We start from the raw sequence: 22594 nt of genomic DNA, 5'->3' as shown, positions 1-22594 counted from the left end.
TGACACACATCATCCAAGAGGTTTTGGTTTTGTGGTTGAAATTTTATTACTATTTAATAATTAGCTTGGCATTAATTAAAGAACATGTGTCTATGTGTTGTACTTTTTGTGTTAATGGATGCAGCTTGCTAACAAACCTTAAAACTCCACACGTTCATCCAAGTACAGTAAGCTGTGGTTAAAACTAATCTTGAAGATCTGAAGTGGGACTTTGCGTGATGTTACTGTGGCTACACAATGCATCTTTTGTGCTGTCGATGGATGTGAAACTGTAGCTCAACGATTACATGATACTGTTTGTGTTGGGTGTAGCTTAAGGTTAAAGCGGCAGCTGGAGTATAGAGTGGTTTTATGCAAAGATGGCATTTACTTTGACCCCATGAAAAACAAACAAACACTGAAGTCATTGTTTCAGTGTTAATTTAATCATACAAATGCTTAATTATAGTTACAGGAGGAAAAAAAAACCAACTTAATTTTGACAATTTCTCTTCAGATAAATGTGCTATCTTAGGACTATGTAAACTTTCATCTCATCCACTCACTCTGCCACCCATCTCAAGTCCAAACATAGTCACAAACTAAAACTAAAGAATGGATCCAGCAGTATTTTCTAACCATTTTTTCTCTTCCTCACACACACACACACACACACACATGCAAGCCAACACGAAGGAAGCGCACGCACGCATGCACGCACACATGCACGCACACACGAAAAGAAGGAAAAGACACGTGAATAATCGAAGCAGTGCAGAACAGTGTATACTGTTTGGGAGGAGGACTGTCAGATGACTCAATACAAACAGAGAAGAGCTGCAACACAGAATGCTGGTGAATTTTAAAGATAAACAAACATTATAATAGAAGAAACAATCCCCTTGATAATTAACCATCAAAAGTTGTTTAAAGGACTTTAAAATCAAAATATTAAAAGTTTCTAATAATCCTGTTTGAACACTTCCTTATAAAAACGGTAACACTATAATGGCGTTCTATGGACCACCCATTTTATTTTTAGGCCAAAAAGATACACAGAAAAAAAAAACGAAAAAAAAAACAAAACATGGACATAATGAAGGTAGCAAAGCTGAAGTAGAAATTCAGGTGTAACAGCAGACAAACTCATTCATGTGATCAGAAGAGAAAAACAAACAAACATACAATAACTTTCACGTTCAACATCAGACACTGGTGCAGGAATGAAACTAGTGTTTAACATTGAAACCTTTCATTTCAGGATATATAAAAACAAAAACCTGAAGCTGTGAGGAATACACAAATCAATAAAATATTTTGAGGAGGGGGGAATGCTGGTGTCACGATCCACAATAAGCCAAAGAAAACCTCAACTGACCCTCAGTGCTAACAATGCTGATAACAAACATCTACATTCTTCAGACAATCTGCTAGGCTCACACTACAACTCATCACCTTTCCCCCCTCATTCAGTATACTCAGCACTCATGACAAGTCTGGTGTAGTTTGGTCTTCTGATTTTTAGCACCACCTGCTGGCTATGAATGGGAATTATTAAATTTGCAGCACAGACAAAAAGACAAAATAAATAACATCTGGGACATTTTTGATGCGTGAATTTTTGGTGCAGAATCACTCAAAAATACTTCTGAGGTACACACTTATTAAAGCTCTCTCAGTAATGATGTGCATGTGTCAAGTCATCCTTTCCCCAAGTAGTATACACCATTTATGTCAGTTCAATCCAAAGAGAAACCATTAACATTTACACGCACACACGCACCAGGCAGGCACATACATAGACATGGACTCAGATACTACAGTCATTCACCAGGCAAAATAGATTTAGATGGCTTTATCAACCTTTCCTCACAACTCACAAATTCAAGCTTACTCACATCCATTTGCGCTTCAGCCTCCATTAAAAGCGAAACCCACCCTAAACAAAACAAAACAAAAATAATAAAATAAACTCCACCCTTGTCCCATGCAGTTTCAATTATGCACCTGCAGACTATGCAGTGGATGATGCCACCCATTAGTGTCTGGTCTCTCTGGATTTTGTCTTTGGAAGAAACTGGGTTCCTACACAAGAATGACAAATATTTATATGCAGAAGGGCAGGAAGTCTTAGCTTTTAATAGTCTATGTAAACTTGGACAATAAGACTTGTTTCTTTAGATATTTTGTCAGACGACACAAGTCAAATGCATGTTGTCTGACTTGAATTGAATGGCATCCTGGATTCACAAAGTCCAACCCTGCTTAGTTTGAAGTTAACTGCAGTAATGAGAAAAAACGGCTTCTGTTGGAAGCATCCAAGCCATCTTACAGTGCAAATCTGTATGACAGCAGAACATAAAATCTCCAAATTATCAAGGGTGAGTACTAAACTCAAATCAAGGACTGCAAAGAAAAGGGGAAAAAAGTGACTGTATGTGGAGCAATCAGTCTAACAAGCCAAGTCGTAGCAGGGGGGAAAGTGTGTTGCTGCAATGCAGTAACTGCTGGAGTCATATTGGAGTTTTGAGAATTTCACGTTTCCAGCTTGTGAATTTCTTAAAATTTGAATTACAAATGGAAATGTGTGATTTTTCTAAAAGCTCCCATATTTCTGGAGCTTTAACCAAACAAATACGGACGACTCACTTTAGCCAAAGTCAGATATTCAATGTTGCCAAAGCCAAAATTAAAGTGCCCCTATTGTGCTTTCTCCTTCCCTCCAGTGTGTTACATATGTTCTGCGCACGTAAATAGTTTGCAGAGTTAAAAAGGCCAAACTGAATTATTCCAACTCCAAAAAAAGCTGTCCCCATTTACACATTTCATACATGTAATAGTGACACAAACACAGCACAGTACAGGACTAATCAGCCATTTTTCACAAGGCTAAAAATCCTTGTGTTTTAACAGCAACGATCAACATTATCATAGCTAGAAGACAACAGCTGTGCTGATGAGTTAAAGTAAAAGGCAGAAGTGATACAATGTATTTCTAACAGTTTTAAAAACCTTTTGTTAGCAGTCAACAGCTTTCAGACGGTTCCCTCACTTCTCATAAAGGGGCCTCAAAAAGCTGTGAGCGTGCCAAAAAATCTGAACATTATTTTGAACACTGAACTCATATAAAACAATTCAGGCTGTAAATGAGCATAACAGGGGCACTTTAGACATAGTGTTACATTTTAAACATGGCATCACCATATCCATTACTACCAGTTGTCTGGTGATGTAAAATTGGTTGATGATGGGAAAGATTCCCATCTCTCTCATACATGAATGCAACTTTGAGGCTTACATTTTTATACGCACTTAAGTGATGATTTTCCAGAGCTGGCAAAGACCTGTGCATGTTTTCTTTCTTTCCTTTCTTATGTGTAGTTTTCTGCTTCTGTGTTTTACCTAAAGGAGTTTGAAACTTCTGCACATTTAGATTTTTTACATTTTTTTTGAGGGGGATGGTGAATAAAAGATAACATCTTTTTTGAAACACTGTGTAAAACTTCAACATGAATGACCACTAGAATTTCCTGTACTACTCTAACATATTTTAAAAAAAAATATTTCTAGACCTGGGTAGGAACCCAAAAGAGAGAAAGCATTCAACTGCCCACGGGAATACCAAACTGTTTAGGGTGACTTTCACTTTAACTAGGCACGTTTTTACCACGTAAATAAAAAATAGTCAGGTGTATCTATTCGTAAAGGTTTATAGCACTCTTAAATGAAGCATTCACACATGCGAGTCCAGGTGTTGATGTCAGGTGGGATGTTTCACGGCAGCTGATGTAATCCATCGCCTCACTGTCCTCTGTGTTTCTGTGGAAAGGGCCACGGGTTGTTTTTGGAAGAGGGTTGTCATGAGTCAATATAAAACAACTGTTCCTCTCCCCCTCCAACTCCTCTGTGTTTAAGGACTCCCAGGGTGCTAAGCTCTTCATTCACCATGGGGGAGAGGGGTCTTTGTCATTCTAGCTCTGTCCAAATGGGTAGGGTCCCTGTGGGGGAAGACAAAAAAAAATAAGAGAAAGCCTTTTGGTTTAGTTTCTATTACAACACAAAGGGGAAAGAAAAGCGTAAGCTCCACCATGTCTGTGTTTATCTTCAGTTTCAGGGCAGTAATAAAAGGTGACAAAACCAAACCGCCCAGGCAGTCTTCTTTCGAATTAATGCATCGCTTAAAAAGCCACAAAAGATTCACACAGCTAATTGACTCTAATCATTCCAGTGTAACAAACCCTGAAAAGGTTGAGAGGTCAAACTGTGAACAAAGCTTTGCCTATGAAAAGTACTGGATCACACCTCTTAACCTTTGAATTCGGATATTTGCATTTCTACAGGTGTATAAGATGATGGACGTAGCCATTCAGTGTGCCTTTACAAGCATTTATAAAATAATGGGTTGTTCTAAAGAGTGTGGTACTGTAACAGGATGCCACCACTGCAACAAGTCGGCTCATGCAAATTTCTTCCCTCCTAGATAGTCCATGATCGGCTTTAAGTGGAAAGTGGAAGCATTGCGGAACCACAGCGCATCAGCCATGTGCATAAAAGTCGCCAGCTCTCTGCTGACCCAGAAAGTGCAGACGCCAAAACTTCCACTGGCATAAACATCAGCATAATAACTGCGTGCATGGAGCTTCGTGGCATGGACGATCAGCTCCTCCAGGTGTAATGTGTAGATAGTTCAGTCCATACAGCATTTGAGGAGATAATACCATAGAACAAAAAGGTCTCATCTAAAAGATTTAACTGTGATTTTTTCTTCAACAAAGACCACTGAGGGAGTTTAACAACGCTGTAACATAGAGGTTTACACATGTCACAAATAATTACCTGTTAGCCAAACTGTAGCAATACTTACATGTTGGCAACAATGCATATCATCTCTGATTTTAACAGGATGTTTGGCCACACTAGAATTGCAATTACAGTAATTAAGAATAAAAGTAAGAACTTAACAAGAAATGAGGACCTGGCTTTGCTTTTCTCTGATACTTACCACCAACACTGCAAGAAAATACAAAACCTGGCCAAAAGTAAAACTCTATAGCATTCCCAGTTGAAAAAGTGGGGCTTTTCATTCCTTTGGAATGTTCAGGCCTTCCACTGTAATTAAAAAATATATATTTAAGTGAGGTTTATTTACTCAAACTCAAACAAAAAAAAAAGGGAAAAAGGTTTTGGTTTTAACCATTTGCAGACCAACCGCTGATTTGAATGTAGCTACCGCCAAAACACACACACACACAAAAAACCCTGCTTTGTCTGTAAAATTAGAACTTTTTTTTTAATATTCAAACTTTGTTCTGCATCATCATAGCTCAAGCTGTGCTTAATAAGATTATTGTTTTGTGTGTTAGTATCACAGCATTTCAGCTGTCATCAAAGTACTGAATTTTTTCTTCATCTACAGTGTTCAAAATAGAACTCGAACATAATTTGTTTTTCTCATGACTGTCAAAATATTTCACTCTGGACTAAAGTGTTTAACATAGAAACTGCGATGCACATTATCAAATGCCAACATTAAACCAAGATTTTAGAGTTATAATCACTTCTATATAACAGGACAAAAAAATATCCCCACTGACTCCTAGAAACCAGACGATTGCGCAATATGCTTCGCCAAACTGTACTGTAAAACTAAAATGGATTAAGTCACAGGAATTCTTTTCTGTTTTAAGTAATCCATCTCAAGTTACAACTAATTAGAATAAAGTTTTAAACCCTGAGGCTCGTCTAACTGTCCACAACTTGATATGCCGACAGCTGCAGAGCAGACTGCCAAAAAGACGGTTAGTGTCTAACCACAATCCCCCGAGTAAAGATATCTAATCATCTAATTACTCATGTGAACTTTCCTTTCGCAACATTTTAGTCAGTAGGACGTATATGTAGGTGAATTGAATATATTAAATTTGTGTTAAAATGTGTGCAAATATATGTAGTCCCAAGAGGAAGAAAATGATAAACGCAATTATCACATTCAAGCCCATAAAAAGAGAGAGAGGAAAAAAAGACATCTGATACTTGGGACCAGCTTCACAGGTTAAGTGATAATGTAATAGAATTTAATTTTACAGAGAAATAATGACCATTATCGCTTTTTTGTATAAAGAAAAAAAACCCACGTAGCATTGCTGAAAGAAGGTTTCAGTCTCACAATTCAGCACTGATATGATTTCCACATCTCCTTCTTGGTGGGACAGCACGTAAAGGTTACTTAGTGCTTTGTTTAAATGGATCAAGTTTAAGATCTCTAATGTGCAGCTGTCACTTTATAAATAAACAGCAACATGGAGGGTACACGAGTGGTAAAATAAATAATAGCTTACAAATTCCAGAGATTAATCTTTTTCTTGCCAGCACTGCTCTCTTATTTGCAACGCCAGTGTTGCATTTTTCCATTATATTCTTTGTTATAATCTCTAGTGAGCACAGGCAGAATCCAAACATGTGTTAACAAAGAAAGCTGATAACTGCCACTGTTGTACCTGTCAGGGGTTTGAGGTTTATGTGAAACACACAGATGCAAAGACAGTCTGGCAATGTCGAACACTTTGTAAGCTACACCCTATAGAGCCATAGAACTGCATAAAGCTCAATATTTAAACATTTTGTACAAGTCAAAACAACTGCTCATCTGCTGCCCATCACCTGTAGAACAGAGAATGTAGCTTTTACAAAAACTTGCATATGGTACTTAAAAGTATAAAGGAGTGAATGTAGTGATGTAGGTTTAAAGATGAGAGTAGATCTGTGATGAGTTCATTTTTACATATACATACCTGTCCATAAGTTACCACAGAAAGATTAGTTTGGAGACCATTTGACGCCCTATTTACAGCATTATGAGACAGTCCATTCTGATCTTGCTGGATTGGCTCTTGCGTGCGTTCCCAGGCTCCACCTGGATCTCTGAAGCTGTTGTCAGTGGCATCATGCTTGTTCTTCTGTGGTGAGGCAAAAGGGTTGAAGTCTCCCTGCACATTGCGCTGGGGCTGAGTGTTGAATTCTGTCTCGAAGGAAGATAGCTGCTGGGTCACTCCAAGAAGACCTCCAACTTCTACACTAAGAATCACCCATATTACATCTGTGGAGATAACAAACGAGCACAAAAGTGACCTGACTGTGTAAGACTCAAATGTTTTGCCAGTTTGACAACTTTCTTAGTGTTAAATTGCCATTAAGAGAATATGTAGAATCACAATTGCTTTTATTACCAAGCTTGTACACAAACAGGAATTTGTTGCCATGTGTTGGTGCCAAACCCCCCCCCAAAAAAGAGTATGCGGTTTAGTTTGTAAACTAAAATTAGGTTTTTAACAGGTAACTTTTCTGCTCTTTTCCAACTCTTTATATAGATTTCTGTACTCTTTTAGAGCATTTTTGCATGCTTTACAGCTGGTGAACCTTTGGTTTTTGGAGGATATCCCCTAAAGCATGCACTGCATTGCTGTTTTGAAGCTTTTAGAAAATAATTACTGAAACTATTCTCTTCCACTTTGTATCGTGACCTCTTCCAAAAGAACAAGGAAAAAGGGAAAACAATGAACCTGTCAAAGCTAACTAACACTGTTACCAGCAATGTAACTAATGGTGCTGACATAATTGCATAATTTCCTTAGGGATTAATACAGTTTTCTGATTCTGATAACAACAACAAGGGAGAGGTAGATGTAAGCACAGGAGTGCATGATGAGGAAGGAGATAAGGGACTGCTGTGAAAAGGTTTCACAGGCTGAGGTGTGATTATCTACAGCTGAGGGTGATGTTGATTCCCTGCTGGGCATTTGTGGAGCCCCCCAGGTGACCTTCTGTCAGAAACATGCAGATTTCACTCCCTTCCCCCTTCCCTTTAAACCAGCTTTCTTCTGATTGTCTGTCCCTCTAAAACAAAAGACTGAGATAGCGGGTGGGACCTCTGTGCTCACAGCCAGAGCTACATGCCTGAGACAACAATATGAAGTAGGTTTGTTACAAGTCTCAAATGAAGGCTTAAACCACGGGCATCCTCAACATTGTCTGGTGTCTGGTTAAAGCCTGACAGTCTGATGAAATTTTGTTGTTCGTCTTATTTTATGAGAAACTGAAGTATAAACTAAGGCAGTTCAATTATGGCAAAAGTCATAATCATGGGGGGTGAGAAACAGTGTTAGGCCTTGACCAGGGGGCAATTTTTGTAAAGCCAGTCTCCGGTAGCTATTGGTTTCTGCCAACCTGCCTCCGCTGTGGGAAGTCTGCCGGCACAGATGGAGGCCAAGAAGGCACAGAGTGACAGTGAGCTCACGTGGCTCAGAGACCTGCAAAGCAGTCACAGAGGCGAGAAAAAAACAAAGCCGACAGCAAACTGTCGCACACTGTTGAAAGTGGGCTGAGTGAAAGACCGTCGGATCTGCAGAAACAGGGAGCCACACACAACTGATAATCCTGCAGTTTTTGACCACAAAAACTTGAGTCTTACTTCCTCTAGATTGACGTATCTTAATGATCTTTTCTGAAGCTGCAGTAAAAAGCGACTGACTTTAAGTTATTAGGATGAGCAAAGAACACAGCTATGAAGAAAAGGGGAGCCTAATGTAATACAGAGTACCTAAACAAGACCTTTGTTCTGAACATGAAAGCAAAATACTAACAGTTATATTATAATGTTGTTTTTAATCATCACAGGAACTGAAAATTGTAAATGAGATTTAAATCTGATTAATTATCTTGGCTTAGTATGAACTGAAATTATTATTTACTATTATTAGTCATAGGTCTCATAAATGTACTTGATAGTTAATCAAAGCAGTAGTGGTTCTTACCTCCATAAAATAATCCAGTGGCAGTACACATCCTCCACTGGCCCTGGTACATGCCAGGAGTTGTGGGACTTCGCATCTGCACACTCACATCTGATATTTCCTGGGGATCTAGTGACTTCACCATAACTGTGTTTACATGCCCAAACTGATCGCCTCCAATGTACTTGAGACAAACGCCCGGTGGCCACGACTCGGCACCTACAAGACACCAAGAAGAATTCATTCAAAATACATCTCAACAAAATCCATGAACATGTTACAGATTTATAAAGACTATCTACATGTATACAATGTGAAGGTGTAAATGTAAAGCCCATATACCTGTGTTTTGTATCCTCCAGGTCTTAGTGAACAGCGTATCTGGAGGGACAGACTCTCCTTCCCCAATTGTCACATCCTCAACAAAGGACATAGATGGGGTGTTGACATTGGGACTTTCAAAGTCATAATATGCACCAATAGCAGCCTGCAGATTCCTGTTCCAATGCAAAAGAAGGAGCATAGAGTTAATACACATCAGCAATACCTATCGATCCTGGTTATTAATCTTGAAATCATAGTGCTGAAGTATAAAGTCAAATCTGTCCTAGTGTTTTTGTTTGTCTTTGCAAAGGCTGCCCTACTTTTACAATTAGCATTATTTGTAACATATTTACCAGGTCAGCTTGTCCTCATAACATATTTGACTACTTCAACATGCACCTTCTGAGTACAGTACTGTTAAAAAGTATCTGCCTCTTCTGATTTCTTACGTTTTGGATATTACACTTACATGTTTTCAGATCAAACAAATTTTAATTAGTCAAAAAGAACAAATACATTTTAAATGATGATTTCATTTATTTTAGGGGGGGGGGGCTATCCAAACTAAAATTCCTCCAAGAACACATTCACGACTCATCCTGGAGGTTGCAAAAGGACCCAGAACATCATCTAAGGAACTGCAGGCCACACTTGGCTCACGTAATGTCAGAGTGTAACAAAAAAGAGACTGGGCAAAAACACTTCTGACCAAAAATGGATTCTTATATGGCACTTTTCTACTCTTCCAGAGCACAAAACGCTTTGTATAACATGCCTCATTCACACACTCCTATTCATTTTTCTATGCTTAAGTGCTTTCTATCTAAATTTTACACACATTCATACTCTAGTATGCATAGTTAGTATCTTGCCCACAGATATCTGGCATGCAGACTGGAGCAGCCAGGGACCAAACCACCAACTTTCCAATTATTAGATGACCTGCTCTACCTACTGAGCTACCAAAAAATCCCCACAAAGGCTTGCCAAATGCATGATGATCCCCAAAACAGAAACTATTCAGTGGAATGATGAGACTGGTTCAGTTTATTCAGTCAGTTTTTTGGAAAGTTTATATCTGGCATACACTAACACAATATTTGATAAAAAATAACATCACACCAATAGTCAATCATGGTGGCGGTAGTATAATGGCCTTGGGCTGCTTTGCTGCTTCAGGAGCTGGACGACTTGCCATTATTGATGGAATCGTGAATTCTAATCTATAATAGAAAAACCTGAAGCCATCGGTTTTTTGTCCTGAAGCAGAAGCACACTCGGGTTATGCAGCAGGACAACAACAAAATATCAGAAAGATCAAAATAAATAAGATAAAAAGAAAACAAATGTTTTGGAGTGGCTTAGTTAAAGTCTGAATTTAAATCGGATTAAGATGCTTTGGCATAACCTTAAACAGTCTGCTCATGATCAAAAAGCTTCTAATGTGGCTGAATTAAAGAGTGGGCCATAATTCCTCCACAGCTGTGTAAAAGACTCATTGCCAGTTACTACAGACTCTTGATTGTAGTTCTTACTGCCAAGGGTGGCAAAACTAGTTATTAGGTTTGTCTCAGATAGCTTTGGATAACTTTTTCCCCCTTAATTAAACAGTCATATAAAAACTGTATTTTGTATTAACTCAGATTATCTTTGTCTACTCACATTTTTTTGCTGATCTGAAGCATGCAAGTGTGAAAAATACACAACAAAAAGAAGTAAAAACAAAGTTGTACAGTCCTACATCTTAGTGGCACTTCTCTTAGTTTAGCTTTGCCAGTAAGAGAGAAATAATGCTGCCTGGCTTAGTGGGTTGCTACCTCTGAGCCATTGCTCATATACTAGCCATAAATTCATGTTTACTTAGAACTTCCAAATCTTGGATTCAGGGGACAGATTCAAACAACTTCCGTGCAATGATGCCTTCTTTCCATTATGACCTCCTAAGCTCCATTCCCCTATACAGAAGCTACGTGAAAACAAGTTTTATCTTTCAAAATTGATCCAATCAAGGGCATCAATCGCTGACAAACTAAAGAACGTGAGCATAGCTGGCCAGGAGCACAAAGGCGTTGTGATCAAGACCACTTGTTGTCGGCCGCTGATAGATCACGACTGGTTACGTCATCAGAATAACGTGAAGTGAGCGACGCTGCCTTGAGTTTTGGCTTCCCGATGAGCACGGTTTAACTGGCTCTGTGCGCTGTTATGTAACATGGCTGACGATCCGGGAGCGAGAGTTCCCTGTGCTTAAATTAGCCTGCTAGCTATTTGGTTCCTCAGTGACTTCACCTTACTGTTTCCTCTGCGGTCACGGCAAACTTTACCGTTTCACTTCCGTTTGCCAGTGATGATAGCTTGGAGTTAACAGCCATCCCATAGAATGGGAATGGTGATATGATTCCCTTCAGGGTTCAACATCACCTCCATAGCGCTCTATTTTGTACAGTTTTTATCTATGTAGGCTAACAAGCTAATTATAAAGCTAGGTTAGCGTCATACTCCTGTCCTCCCCATAGCGGGCCCTCCAATCCCCGCACTCACCAGTTGGTCATGTCCAGGAAGAAGGCGCAGCCGGCAGGGTTGAGCTGAAAGCCCAGCAGCCTCTGAAACTCCGAAATGAGGACGTCCTTGTCCGTGGTGCCCATGCAGCTGAACTTCTGCATGAGCTCCGCGTCCACGTCCATGTCCGTGCCCTCCATAGGTGCCAGGTGTCCCGTGGCGGAGACGGGGGTGGTACGGGGGTCCTCTCTCAATTGAGTCCGAGGCCTTGTTCAGCCATAACAACCAGTTCAACAACAACAACCGTTAATGCGCATGGCACAACTAGGGGGACGATGTTTGACGTTGCAACAGCGCGCTCGTAGCCCTCCGCCAATCGCCTGGTGGGCGTCGACGTCATCTGTTGCTATTTGTAGCCACCTTTTCATTGGTGTATCAATGAAATCTGTTTCCCATCTATCTGTTCAGTGTAAAATATGGACAGTATGACTACTGATGTACATGAAAACAGCACTGAATATATTAATTACACATATAAAACTTTTTCAGAATTATCAAAACTCACTTTTTTAAAGATGTACTTTTCCTTAACCTTTCTATGAAGTGATTATGCTTGAAAGCAAAATTCAACATACAGGAAAGAAATATATAAATCAATAACGATCTGTATATATCATTTACATATATCAAATTTTCACAGTTTAACAATATACCTCATGTACCTAATCTTTTATCTATTCACATAATCATATTTTATGTATCAATGTCATGCTTCAAAATCCCTATTTTTCAATTTTATAAATGGTAAATGAATACAAAGTTTTAAAAAACTTGCGTTGTTCATTATCAATATAGGGGGTTATATGAATATAGTGCTTTTGACAACATTTCCTGTCCAGTGTCTTGGGAGAAATTAACACATTTATTTTATTTATGTTGGGGTCTTTATGTTTTTGTTTTGAACAACACTGAATCTACAACATACATGTAAATGGTGCCCTTTATCTGCACCACCTTCTTTTTTTAACTGGATTGCAAAATATAATTGTTTTATTATTGGTACAAATGATATGGTGGGTTTAAAAAATGTAATTAGTTTGTTTGTTTGAAAGTAGCTGATTTTGGTTGTAATTACGAATGTAATTACGTCATTTACACGCAGGGGTAGTATGTACTGCTTAATAGTAATGGAAATCACTAAATGTCAAAAATGTATTATTGTACTTATTATTATTATTATTATTATTATTATTATTATTATTATTGTACTTTTCATCTACTGTATTTAAATCACAACTAACTTGTGAGTTCATCATTAACTAAAGAAAAAGCACAAACAACACAAACAAAATTCAATTCATGTCATTTGCAGTTAACAAACTACTAAATCTAATATATGGTTTTAGAAACTGGGTTAGCAAGTTAAAGCCAATACATGCCACATACATGCTAATTTCTGACTTAAGCAATGGCTGTGATAACAACTAAATACCAACAGAAGAAAGAAAACCATGTAATTTTCCATAACACGATTTTAGGCGGAACTAAATTTGTGTAGGTCTCCATATCTTGTCGGAACGCTTATTGGGAGCACCGGCGTCGCGCTTTCTGGTGGAGGTTGCTGTGAAACATGCCGAAGTAAGTTCACATACAATTTGTTTTTACTGATAAGTCTTTTACCTATTTCGTTTAACAGCATTGGTGTGCGTTTGTATTTAAATTAAGTAAGAATTGGTGGTAAGAAAAACCCTGGAGATTAATAACCGGGGTATGCTCAGACCGAGGCTGTAAGCTGTGTCTGGGCTCTGGCTATTTGCTGGAGCGAAAGCTAACATAAACGTTTAGCAGCAAATATTGACAGATAGTAAAGTCATGGGTCTGTGATATTGAATAGATCAGTCTCTCAGTGGTTTCCATTGAGGCTAACGTAACTTGGGTAATACGCTTAACAAATATCTAAACTACAGAGCAATTCGCTGTTTTGTTCGAGTTTTCTCGCGGTTCCTAATGGTCCAACAAACAAATGTGTATTTAGTTCAAACTTTTCATTGCTTTTTCGCGCAGAATTACAGTGGTGTTTGCCTTTTTTAAAATTCATAAAATATTTACATGTAGAAACGTGGTCTGGTATTAGATTAAAGATCTTGTTGACACATATTAACATTATTTTACTTCCAAGGTGAATAGAGGGAAACCAGCTGCAAAGCTCTCCATAACAAATAAGTGAGACTATTAAGATTATCATCACTTTTTGGCATGCATTTTCCTCATCATAAAATCACTTTTTTAAATGATACTTTTCAATTTTATATTAACTAAAATTAGTGAGTCATCTGGCCCGAGAATATCATATCTATTTCTGAAAAATAAGAATAATGTAAACATTTCTTGCATGACCGCATAAGTATACATGCTATGCTTTGTGAAAGGTAAATATTTCCTTTTCATGTAGGGCATCTCAAAATCTAGCTGGACATTTTCTAACACCTGCATGGAGCATATGTTACTTAAAAATGCATTCTCCTTTACAACACACTTCTAATATACAAAAGGATATATTAGAGGGAATATTTTGTGTAGTGGTGATTTGAGCTGACATGTGACATGGTGTTACCCTGTTGGAAAACTGTGGTTTTTAAAGGGCTGGACATTACTCAAGTACACCATGTTGTTTAAAGGTTGATTCAGTTTATTTGGATGCAGCATTTTCAGTGGGTGAATAGTTTAATTTCTCATCCATGCTTTTCCCACTTAAAAATTTTATGTACAGATGAACTCAATAAACCTTATGGGATTTCCTTACCTGGATTATTGACCATCAAACCGTGAACCATTGATACAAGGCAGGATGGATCCAGCACTTCATGCTGCTTCCACCAGTCTCTGACCGTTCAAATATCACAACAGAAGTAGCGACTCGTCAGACCAGAAAACATATTTTCAATCTTTTGTCTGCCAAGGCAACGGTTTGGTGTGAATTGTTGCCTCATTTTCCTGTTCTTAGCAGACTTTAGTGACACCCTGTATGGTCTTCTTTTGCTGTAGTCCATCTGCTTCAAGGTTGATGTGCTGAGCATCCCAAGAAAATCAAACCAGCGTGCCTGGCACCAACAACCATGTCATGTATAATATAAAACTTAACCAATTCTACATGACAAAATGCACTGAGTTGGTTCCATGTGATTAGCCTATTAAATTTATCTACTTTGTTTGCATTGTTGAGCAGACATAAAGTGGCCAGTGAGTGTATAAGAGTACCAGCTCTATATTGTTGATATTAGGGGTGGGTTTAAACAATTGATTTCTCTGATTCAAATCAATTATAGTTTGAATAATGCAATATCTATTCATTAAATCCTAATTGGATTTTTAAATTAGAGCAGGGCAAAAATATTTATCACGATATACATTTGAAAATTTGCGATAACGATATAACTGACGATATAATTGACACTAGACAAAATACTTTACAACTCCACAACTTTATTAGTGCAAAAAAAAAAAACCCATCAACATATTTTCACTTAAACAAGCAGCTGTTTTTTATGTAATAATAATAATGATAATAATGGATTGGATTTATATAGCGGTTTTCAAGGCACCCAAAGCGCTTTACAATGCCACTATTCATTCACTCTCGCATTCACACACTGGTGGAGGCAAGCTACGGTTGTAGCCACAGCTGCCCTGGGGCAGACTGACAGAAGCGAGGCTGCCATATCGCGCCATCGGCCCCTCTGGCCAACACCAGTAGGCGGTAGGTGAAGTGTCTTGCCCAAGGACACAACGACCGAGACTGTCCGGGCCGGGGCTCGAACCGGCAACCTTCCGGTTACAAGACGAACTGCCAACTCTTTGAGCCACAGTCGCCCAACTCCAATGTGCATTGGAGTTATATAAAAATTTAACAGTGCAAATGCAAATTCCTTGCTGACAGTTTAACCAAAAGGCATTTCCAGTGGAAATTGGCTGACATATCCTCAGCATAACCATGTAGAATATCCACAAAACTTAAGAGGTTATACACACACAATACGGTAATATTATGTTGAAGCACAGTACGTATCACTCCGCGAGGCTCCTGCCTACGATGGCCGTAATGCTCCGACAATCCATCAAGCGGTGCGGGTTTGTAGCTTAGCAAAGTTGTACTAAAACATTTGACAGATTTTCCAGCATCGTGTACCACATAAAATCGTTTCGAGGTCAGTAAACACAACAAGAATTCATACATAAGGCACACAGGATTATAAGGGGCACTGCCAATTTTCAGAAAAATCAAAGGATTTGTTTTAAGTTTGTCATATTTTCCAAAAAACACAGTAATAATGACGGCCCGCTAGCATGCGCTACCAAATACAGAGCTTTGTTGTGTATCTGACGGACGAAAGCTAAACCAGTTCCACACCACTGAAGTTGCAGCATTTTTACAAACCAATTCTGGTTCATCGTTTCATTCAATGATCCGCTTTCGCCCTTCTCATTCTCCGTCACCACCATGCTTTTTTCCTCCATGTGCGTATGAAAACAAAGGCACTGCGCATGCGCGTTTGACCCATATTCTATCGCGATATTTCATTTTCTTATCGTTGCCCGACATTATACCGGTATTACCGTGAACGGTATGATATGGCCCAGCCCTATTTTAAATATACATGTATTTTGCCAGAAACACCAGAATTTCAGGTTAAAGCTCACAAAACTATTAAAAAAAAAACAAAAAAAAAAAAAACGCCAAACAGCTAAAACGTCAAATGAGAGCAGGTAAACTGATTCGGCAAAAAGATGTAAACACAAAGCGCGTTTGTTTGTTTGTTTTTATTTTGTTTTTATTTTATTTATTATTTTCACAAAATGACCTCTGGCAAGAAAGCCAAATTTTTGCTCTTCAGTACTGAAGAAATTAAACCTTTACAAATTATGCAAAATTTCAAAACGCTTAGCTGCGTCTCTAATAAAACCTCTGTAACTTTACCTTCAAAAGCATAAGGTAATGTTCATATGTTGATTCATGGTTTTTGTCTGTTGTTGATCTACTGCAGAATATTTTTAAAGGTGTCATCTGCTATTAAATGCCAGGACAGGAAAATCTCCTTCATGTTCTTCTGTATTTTATCCTCAGTTACTTTGACACAAAGGCAAGTCTCACAAGTGTCAGCTTTGGTTTTTATACATAGATATAGAAATATGGATATGTACTGATAAATGATCAGAATTATAATATTTCCGATTGGCCATATTTAAAAGGTCTGGATTTTAAAAAAAACAAACAAAAAAACTAAAAAGTTAACCTCTGTTTTTTGTTGTTGTGTTTTTTTTAATCCTCAGGTTTTACTGTGACTACTGTGATACCTACCTTACACATGATTCGGTAAGTTTTGTTTGTATCAAATCAAATTGTTGAAAGGCATTAGCGTGTGTGTGTGTGTGTGTGTGTGTGTGTGTGTGTGTCTGTCTTTTCTCTTCCAGTTAAATATTTCATGGTTTTACTCTGTTTCTGTTTAAGCCGTCAGTGAGGAAAACCCACTGCAGTGGCCGAAAGCACAAGGAAAATGTGAAAGATTACTACCAGAAATGGATGGAAGAGCAAGCACAGAGTCTGATTGATAAAACAAGTAAGAATATTATTGTCTGAATGTCTTGTGTCAAGAATAAAATTACTACAGGCTTTGGTTTGAGGTAAGATTAGGAAGCTTGAGTCATAGTCTCCTGATGACAAAACATGTTTTGATCAGGGGAGAAACTCTGTTCTGACTCTGAGCTCTTTTGGATACAGATCACTTGTCCAACAAACCCATCTTAAATGTGAAAGTGCCCTCTAGTGGCAGCATCAGTGATGTTTTTATTTGCTTGTATGGTGGTCCCTCGTTCCTTGCGTTCTAAAAATAACCTGCGATAGGTGAAATCCGTAGCCAACTTTATTTTTTACTGTTATTATAGATGTTTTAAGGCTGTAAAACCCCTCATTACACACACTTTTCTTAGACAGGCAAGAAGATTTTCCCGCTTTTCTCTCTTGTTTAAACACCCTCAAAGTTCAAATCTTCGTAGAAAAATAAGTCCAGTATTAGTATAGTAACTTCTACCTTCCTTTAGCATGTCCAGAAGTCCAACTTTTTGTGCGATGGTTAGCATCTTCCTCTGCCTTTTGGGTGCTACTGCAGGTGCCTTTGACGGTGCAAAACGTTTCGTCGACATTGTTGTGCTTGTTGGGGAGAAAACTTACAAACATACAGTACAGCACTTCAGAGTCACACTGCTAGTGATCAAAGATTTATTTAAATTTGACAAGCTGAACGCATTCTGTACTGGGCAGGTGACACGGCATGGCAGAGATTGTTTGACGATGGTCTACAGCCGATCAGGACGCAGAACACAATGCACTGTAATTTAAAAATAAATAAATAAAAAAGCATGCAAAATTGCACAAAAAAAAACGTGAACCGCGTTATAGCAAGGGACCACTGTACAGCAAACCATCTATATGCTTAATGTGGGCACCGCATGCTCTTTCTTTTCCATATTTAGTAAGCTGGTTTAGAGGCAGACAGTAAAAGCCTGTTACATATCCCACACGGGCATGCTTTTGCACTCATGTAGGATATCCAAGTTCTCTGCTTAACCAGTGGGCTCTATACACCAGCTTACTTGGGCCTCTGAGATTACTTACCACTAATCCATATATAAAATGCAAAGCTCATGAGTGTTTTTGTCCACTATGAAGGAATCTGTTGTTTTACAGACTAAGTTCTTCTTTGTGGCTTTTAAACATGATTTTGTTTTTCGAAGTCACTTTTATGTTACTTCCTCTCCCATTTAAAAAGATCCCATTTGTTGGACTCCATATGTAGAGCATTGCACTGACGTTAGATTGGGATCTGCACGGGATTCATAATCTTCATGAAAAATGTCTTTTTTTGTGTGTTTTTAATTTCGTCTTTTCTGCCAACAGCGGCCGCATTTCAACAGGGAAAGATTCCTCCCACACCGTTCCCAGGTGGCCCTCCCCCAGGTGAGTCCATCTTTACACTTGGTACTAATTTAATTAACCAACCATAACACGGACACTGGCTTTTTATAAATTCATAACCATATGGGGAAATTCTGTTAACATTTTCTTTTTAATTGGAGGTTGAATGAAGTGCATTTCACTAGACTAACAAGGAGCCATACATATGGAGCTTTAGCAGTCATATCCACAGGATAACTAACAATTAATTTGCATGAGTAAAGCATCTCATGACATGAAAAAAAAAATGCAGTATTTTTATATATACAGTATATATATTTCCTGAAAGCTGGATTTATGACTCAGGTTGGGATTGCTTAAACGTGTATTAACTCCAGACTATGTGCCAATTATCACCGTTTTAAAGCTTTTAAATAAGAGCCTTTGTATTCGGTATCTAACTTATTACATGCATCTAGCGTGTGAGATCAGACAAAAGCACACATTCCTTAAGTAATGTCAGATTGAGTTCATATGTAACTAGTGCCTGTAAAGTTGAGTAAATTCACTTCAAGGTACTTCTTAGGTAGCGCTTGCAGGAGGCACAACATGATGTGCCTCCTGCAAGTGCTATCCAAGAAGCACCTTTTGCTTGTATTATTGTATTATTGCCAGTAGTGAGAATGCATCTGCAGCAGATTGTCTCTTGTTGTGTGTTTATGTCCAAGGAAGGGCAACTACGAGCAATTTCTCAGTGTTGTGTGAAAATAAATTAAGATGAAATTGAGCTACGATGTGAGTCACTGATTTGCTGATATATATATATATATATATATATATATATTTTTTGGTAAATAAAATGTTTTGTTTTTTTAATTCCAAATTGTGGTAAAACTGTGACCACAAACCTGCACAACAAAGTTAATGGTAAACATATGTTGAGTCACCCCCACTCTAACTGACTGTGGCAACTCTAATCACATAAATTAATAAATAAATAGTTTATTAATGTTTATTAATCTTGTGGTTGCAAGATGTTAAGAGGCCGTCCACCATCATCCACCACTGCAGCCCTAACAGACAGCAGCAGCTCTTTCTCTGTTAGTGTAGGTTGAAAACAAGCAAAGTGGGAGGTAAAAGAAACGATGGTTGAACATACTGGTGTGGTTCTGCAGTACTTTAACCTAGAAATAAACAGTTGCATGTTTGGTTTACTTCCAACACGGCAGTGTGTAACCATATTCTGCACAGTTATGTGCAGATTAGCCTGCAAGGAAAGATGGCTACTGGTGCTAGCATTAACATTAGCATAGGCAAACTGTTAGGTGTTATGCACAGTGTAAAGTACCACACTTATCAGTGAGATTTAAAAACCCTGAATTTAATACTGAATAATGTAATTATTAGTTATTAAATGCTGCTTAAATACACAGCTAATGGATGAGGTTAAACAGTATTTTTAACATGTTTAACCTCATCCATTAGCTGGTACTCTATTTTGGCTGTATGCCGAGTGTTGTCTTTTAGAAAAATTGACTAGTCTATTTTTCCCCCCACCAGGAAGCACCTCGCTTCAATTATTTTATGATTTCCAGGAGTGAGAATGCATCTAAGCGAACGGTCGCCTGCTGTGGACAGGGAAACTCTTTAAAATATCCCAACATTGAGCTCATGCGTAAAAATGAATTAAGGGGAACAACAAAACTGACAATCACAAGTTTGCAGATTTATTGATCAAAGAGAAGGAGGAAAAAAAAAAAAAAACAAGGTCAAAGATGATGATGATAAAACTGCGACCAATAAAACGATCCCTTAGAGCTGTAGTGAGCATAAGCTTTGTCTGTTGTTGGATGTTTGTTTTCTCTTGTTGGTCAGATATCACTGTAAATGAGGCTCTTTGCATATACTGTGATTCACTCTATGGGATTTGACATGTAAATTTCTGTGCACTTGTACAGAGTCTTAACATTAATTGTGCACTGGCATTTTTCTGTCTCAAATGCAGCTGGTCCTCCTCGTCCAGGCATGCTACCAACACCCCCAATGGGAGGTCCTCCAATGATGCCTATGATGGGGCCTCCACCACATGGCATGATGCCCGGTGGGCCTGGTAAGAAACATTTTTCCTTAATTTTTTTTTCTTTTTTAAACCCCAACAGTTGCTGTTGTTTTAACTTCTGTTTCTTTTAAATCTTACTGCCAATACTACAGCATTGTAAATAAGAATGTGCTATAAATGCCTCGGCTGGTTAAGTAAAGGTGTCATTAAACTTGTTGCACCATCTTGTGATACAGTTTGGTATTACCTGAAGGTGTGGCCTGGCCCTAGGTCCATTTTTAATTGATATTTATTCAACATGATACAGAAACATTTGAACATAGTCATTTGAAAAGTTTTAGACTTACTGTTGTTAAACAAGGTTGTGTTCATAAGCAATGACCACACATGCAGATGAAGCTGTTGACCACACAGGGTTATTTGAATATTTATTTATTATTGTATTGTGTGTGAATTCTCTTTCCTGATTGGCAGCCTTTCTTTTGCTTTTATATCACTGTAAAATCAATATCTTTTGAATCAGCTTTGGCAAAATTAAAATATCTTAAGCAATCACACATTTCTGTGCCTTGGTGGCCCGATGAGACAAAAGACAAGGACGTTATTTGAAAAAGTCTGTCAGTGCACTGATGTGGGCGTTTGGGTAAACTGGTGTAATGAATAATACCTAAAGCTGCGTATGCCATCAACATTACATCTAGGAGGCATGAGGCCACCAATGGGAGGACCCATGCAGATGATGCCAGGACCACCAAACATGATGCGTCATCCTCGACCGATGATGATGCCGCCAGTGAGGCCGGGCATGATGAGACCAGACAGATAAGGCCGAGTGGACTTTGTGCTTTGTTTGTTTCCACGAAGAGCCGCTGTGTACGGAGGACACTTGGCTTAAACTCTTTTTATTTTATTTTTTTAAAGCCTGCTCAGCCTGTCTTCAACCTTGAACATACATTTAAATTATGTCATTTCTGTATAAATACTTCATTTCCTGGTATTTATGACAATATCCATACAAATGTTGTCATTTTGAAGTGTATGATTGGAAGAACTTTTTTTTTTTTCCACTGATATTCAACGAACACATAAGAGAAGCAGGTTTGATTTGACAATGTTCATCACTAAGGTTTTGCTTTGTTTTAGATTTTAAATGTTTTTGTACTTTGTTACAATGGTTGGAGGAATAAAATGTTGATTTAAAAACCTCTTTCCTTGTAATTATTTAAACCTTTATGTTCAGACTCTAAGCCAAGCCAGTATTAAAGCATTCACTTTATCAATCAAAAATTGTAATAAAACTCGTAATGTTTCCTCTGTACAACACCACTGTTGATTGTAAGTCAGTCACGATCTAACAGTTTCTGTAGTATTAACAGATGTGTGATTTTCAGAGGCTCAATTTGATTGGACAAAACAATCATTTTTAATATAGGCCATGCTTTTAATACTATGAAAATCATTTGCAGTCAGTGACTAGTTGAAATCTACAGCTCATGGACATCACTAAATGCTGTTACCTGCCAGGCCTGGCAGAGCAAAGCTGCAATTTCCAAATATACCAGTATTTGTTCCTGATCCCTTGAATTAAAGCTGAAATATTGCCTTAATATTTCAACTTTAATATTTCAGACTCTGTGCTTATAATTTGAATTTGTACAGCATACTTTGTGCAGAAAATATTTAAAACTTTATGCGACAGGAATCAAGGCAATTCACAGTATCTGTACACCATAACACAACAAAGATAGTGAAGAATGTGGAGCATTTAGGAACTAAAAAGTAGATCAATTCAGTTCAATATGTTTTTATTTTTACTAGAGTTTTATTCACAACAGTCACTTCAAGGTGCTTAATAATGTGAGGAAAGACCCTACAATAACACAGAGAAACCCCAACAATCAGACCACCCTCTATGAACAAGCACGTTGGCGACAGTGGGAAGGATAAACTCTGTTTCAACAGGAAGAAACAAAGCCAGGCTCAGGGAGGGGCAGC

At 38.1% G+C, this 22594-nt stretch overlaps 2 protein-coding genes across 2 annotated transcripts; one reads left to right on the top strand and one right to left on the bottom strand.

The window, feature by feature from the left end:
• Positions 1–405: 405 nt before the first annotated feature.
• Positions 406–11925, bottom strand: ilrun (inflammation and lipid regulator with UBA-like and NBR1-like domains). The gene is made up of 5 exons (XM_006782864.3): positions 11634–11925; positions 9111–9265; positions 8790–8987; positions 6771–7075; positions 406–3977 (listed from the first exon to the last, which is right to left on the bottom strand). The coding sequence occupies exons 1-5, from the start codon at positions 11789–11791 to the stop codon at positions 3951–3953; spliced, it is 843 nt and encodes a 280-aa protein (XP_006782927.1). The 5' UTR covers positions 11792–11925; the 3' UTR covers positions 406–3950.
• A 1234-nt stretch (positions 11926–13159) lies between these two features.
• Positions 13160–21802, top strand: snrpc (small nuclear ribonucleoprotein polypeptide C). The gene is made up of 6 exons (XM_087841349.1): positions 13160–13229; positions 16920–16962; positions 17098–17206; positions 18544–18603; positions 20546–20650; positions 21301–21802. The coding sequence occupies exons 1-6, from the start codon at positions 13222–13224 to the stop codon at positions 21423–21425; spliced, it is 450 nt and encodes a 149-aa protein (XP_087697475.1). The 5' UTR covers positions 13160–13221; the 3' UTR covers positions 21426–21802.
• Positions 21803–22594: the final 792 nt, after the last annotated feature.

The sequence above is a fragment of the Neolamprologus brichardi genome, chromosome 5 (assembly GCF_056152115.1).
Source record: "Neolamprologus brichardi isolate AB-2024 chromosome 5, ASM5615211v1, whole genome shotgun sequence".
NCBI lineage: Eukaryota > Metazoa > Chordata > Actinopteri > Cichliformes > Cichlidae > Neolamprologus > Neolamprologus brichardi.
Note: the sequence above shows the minus strand (reverse complement) of the source record. Positions and strands in the feature narration are given on the sequence as shown.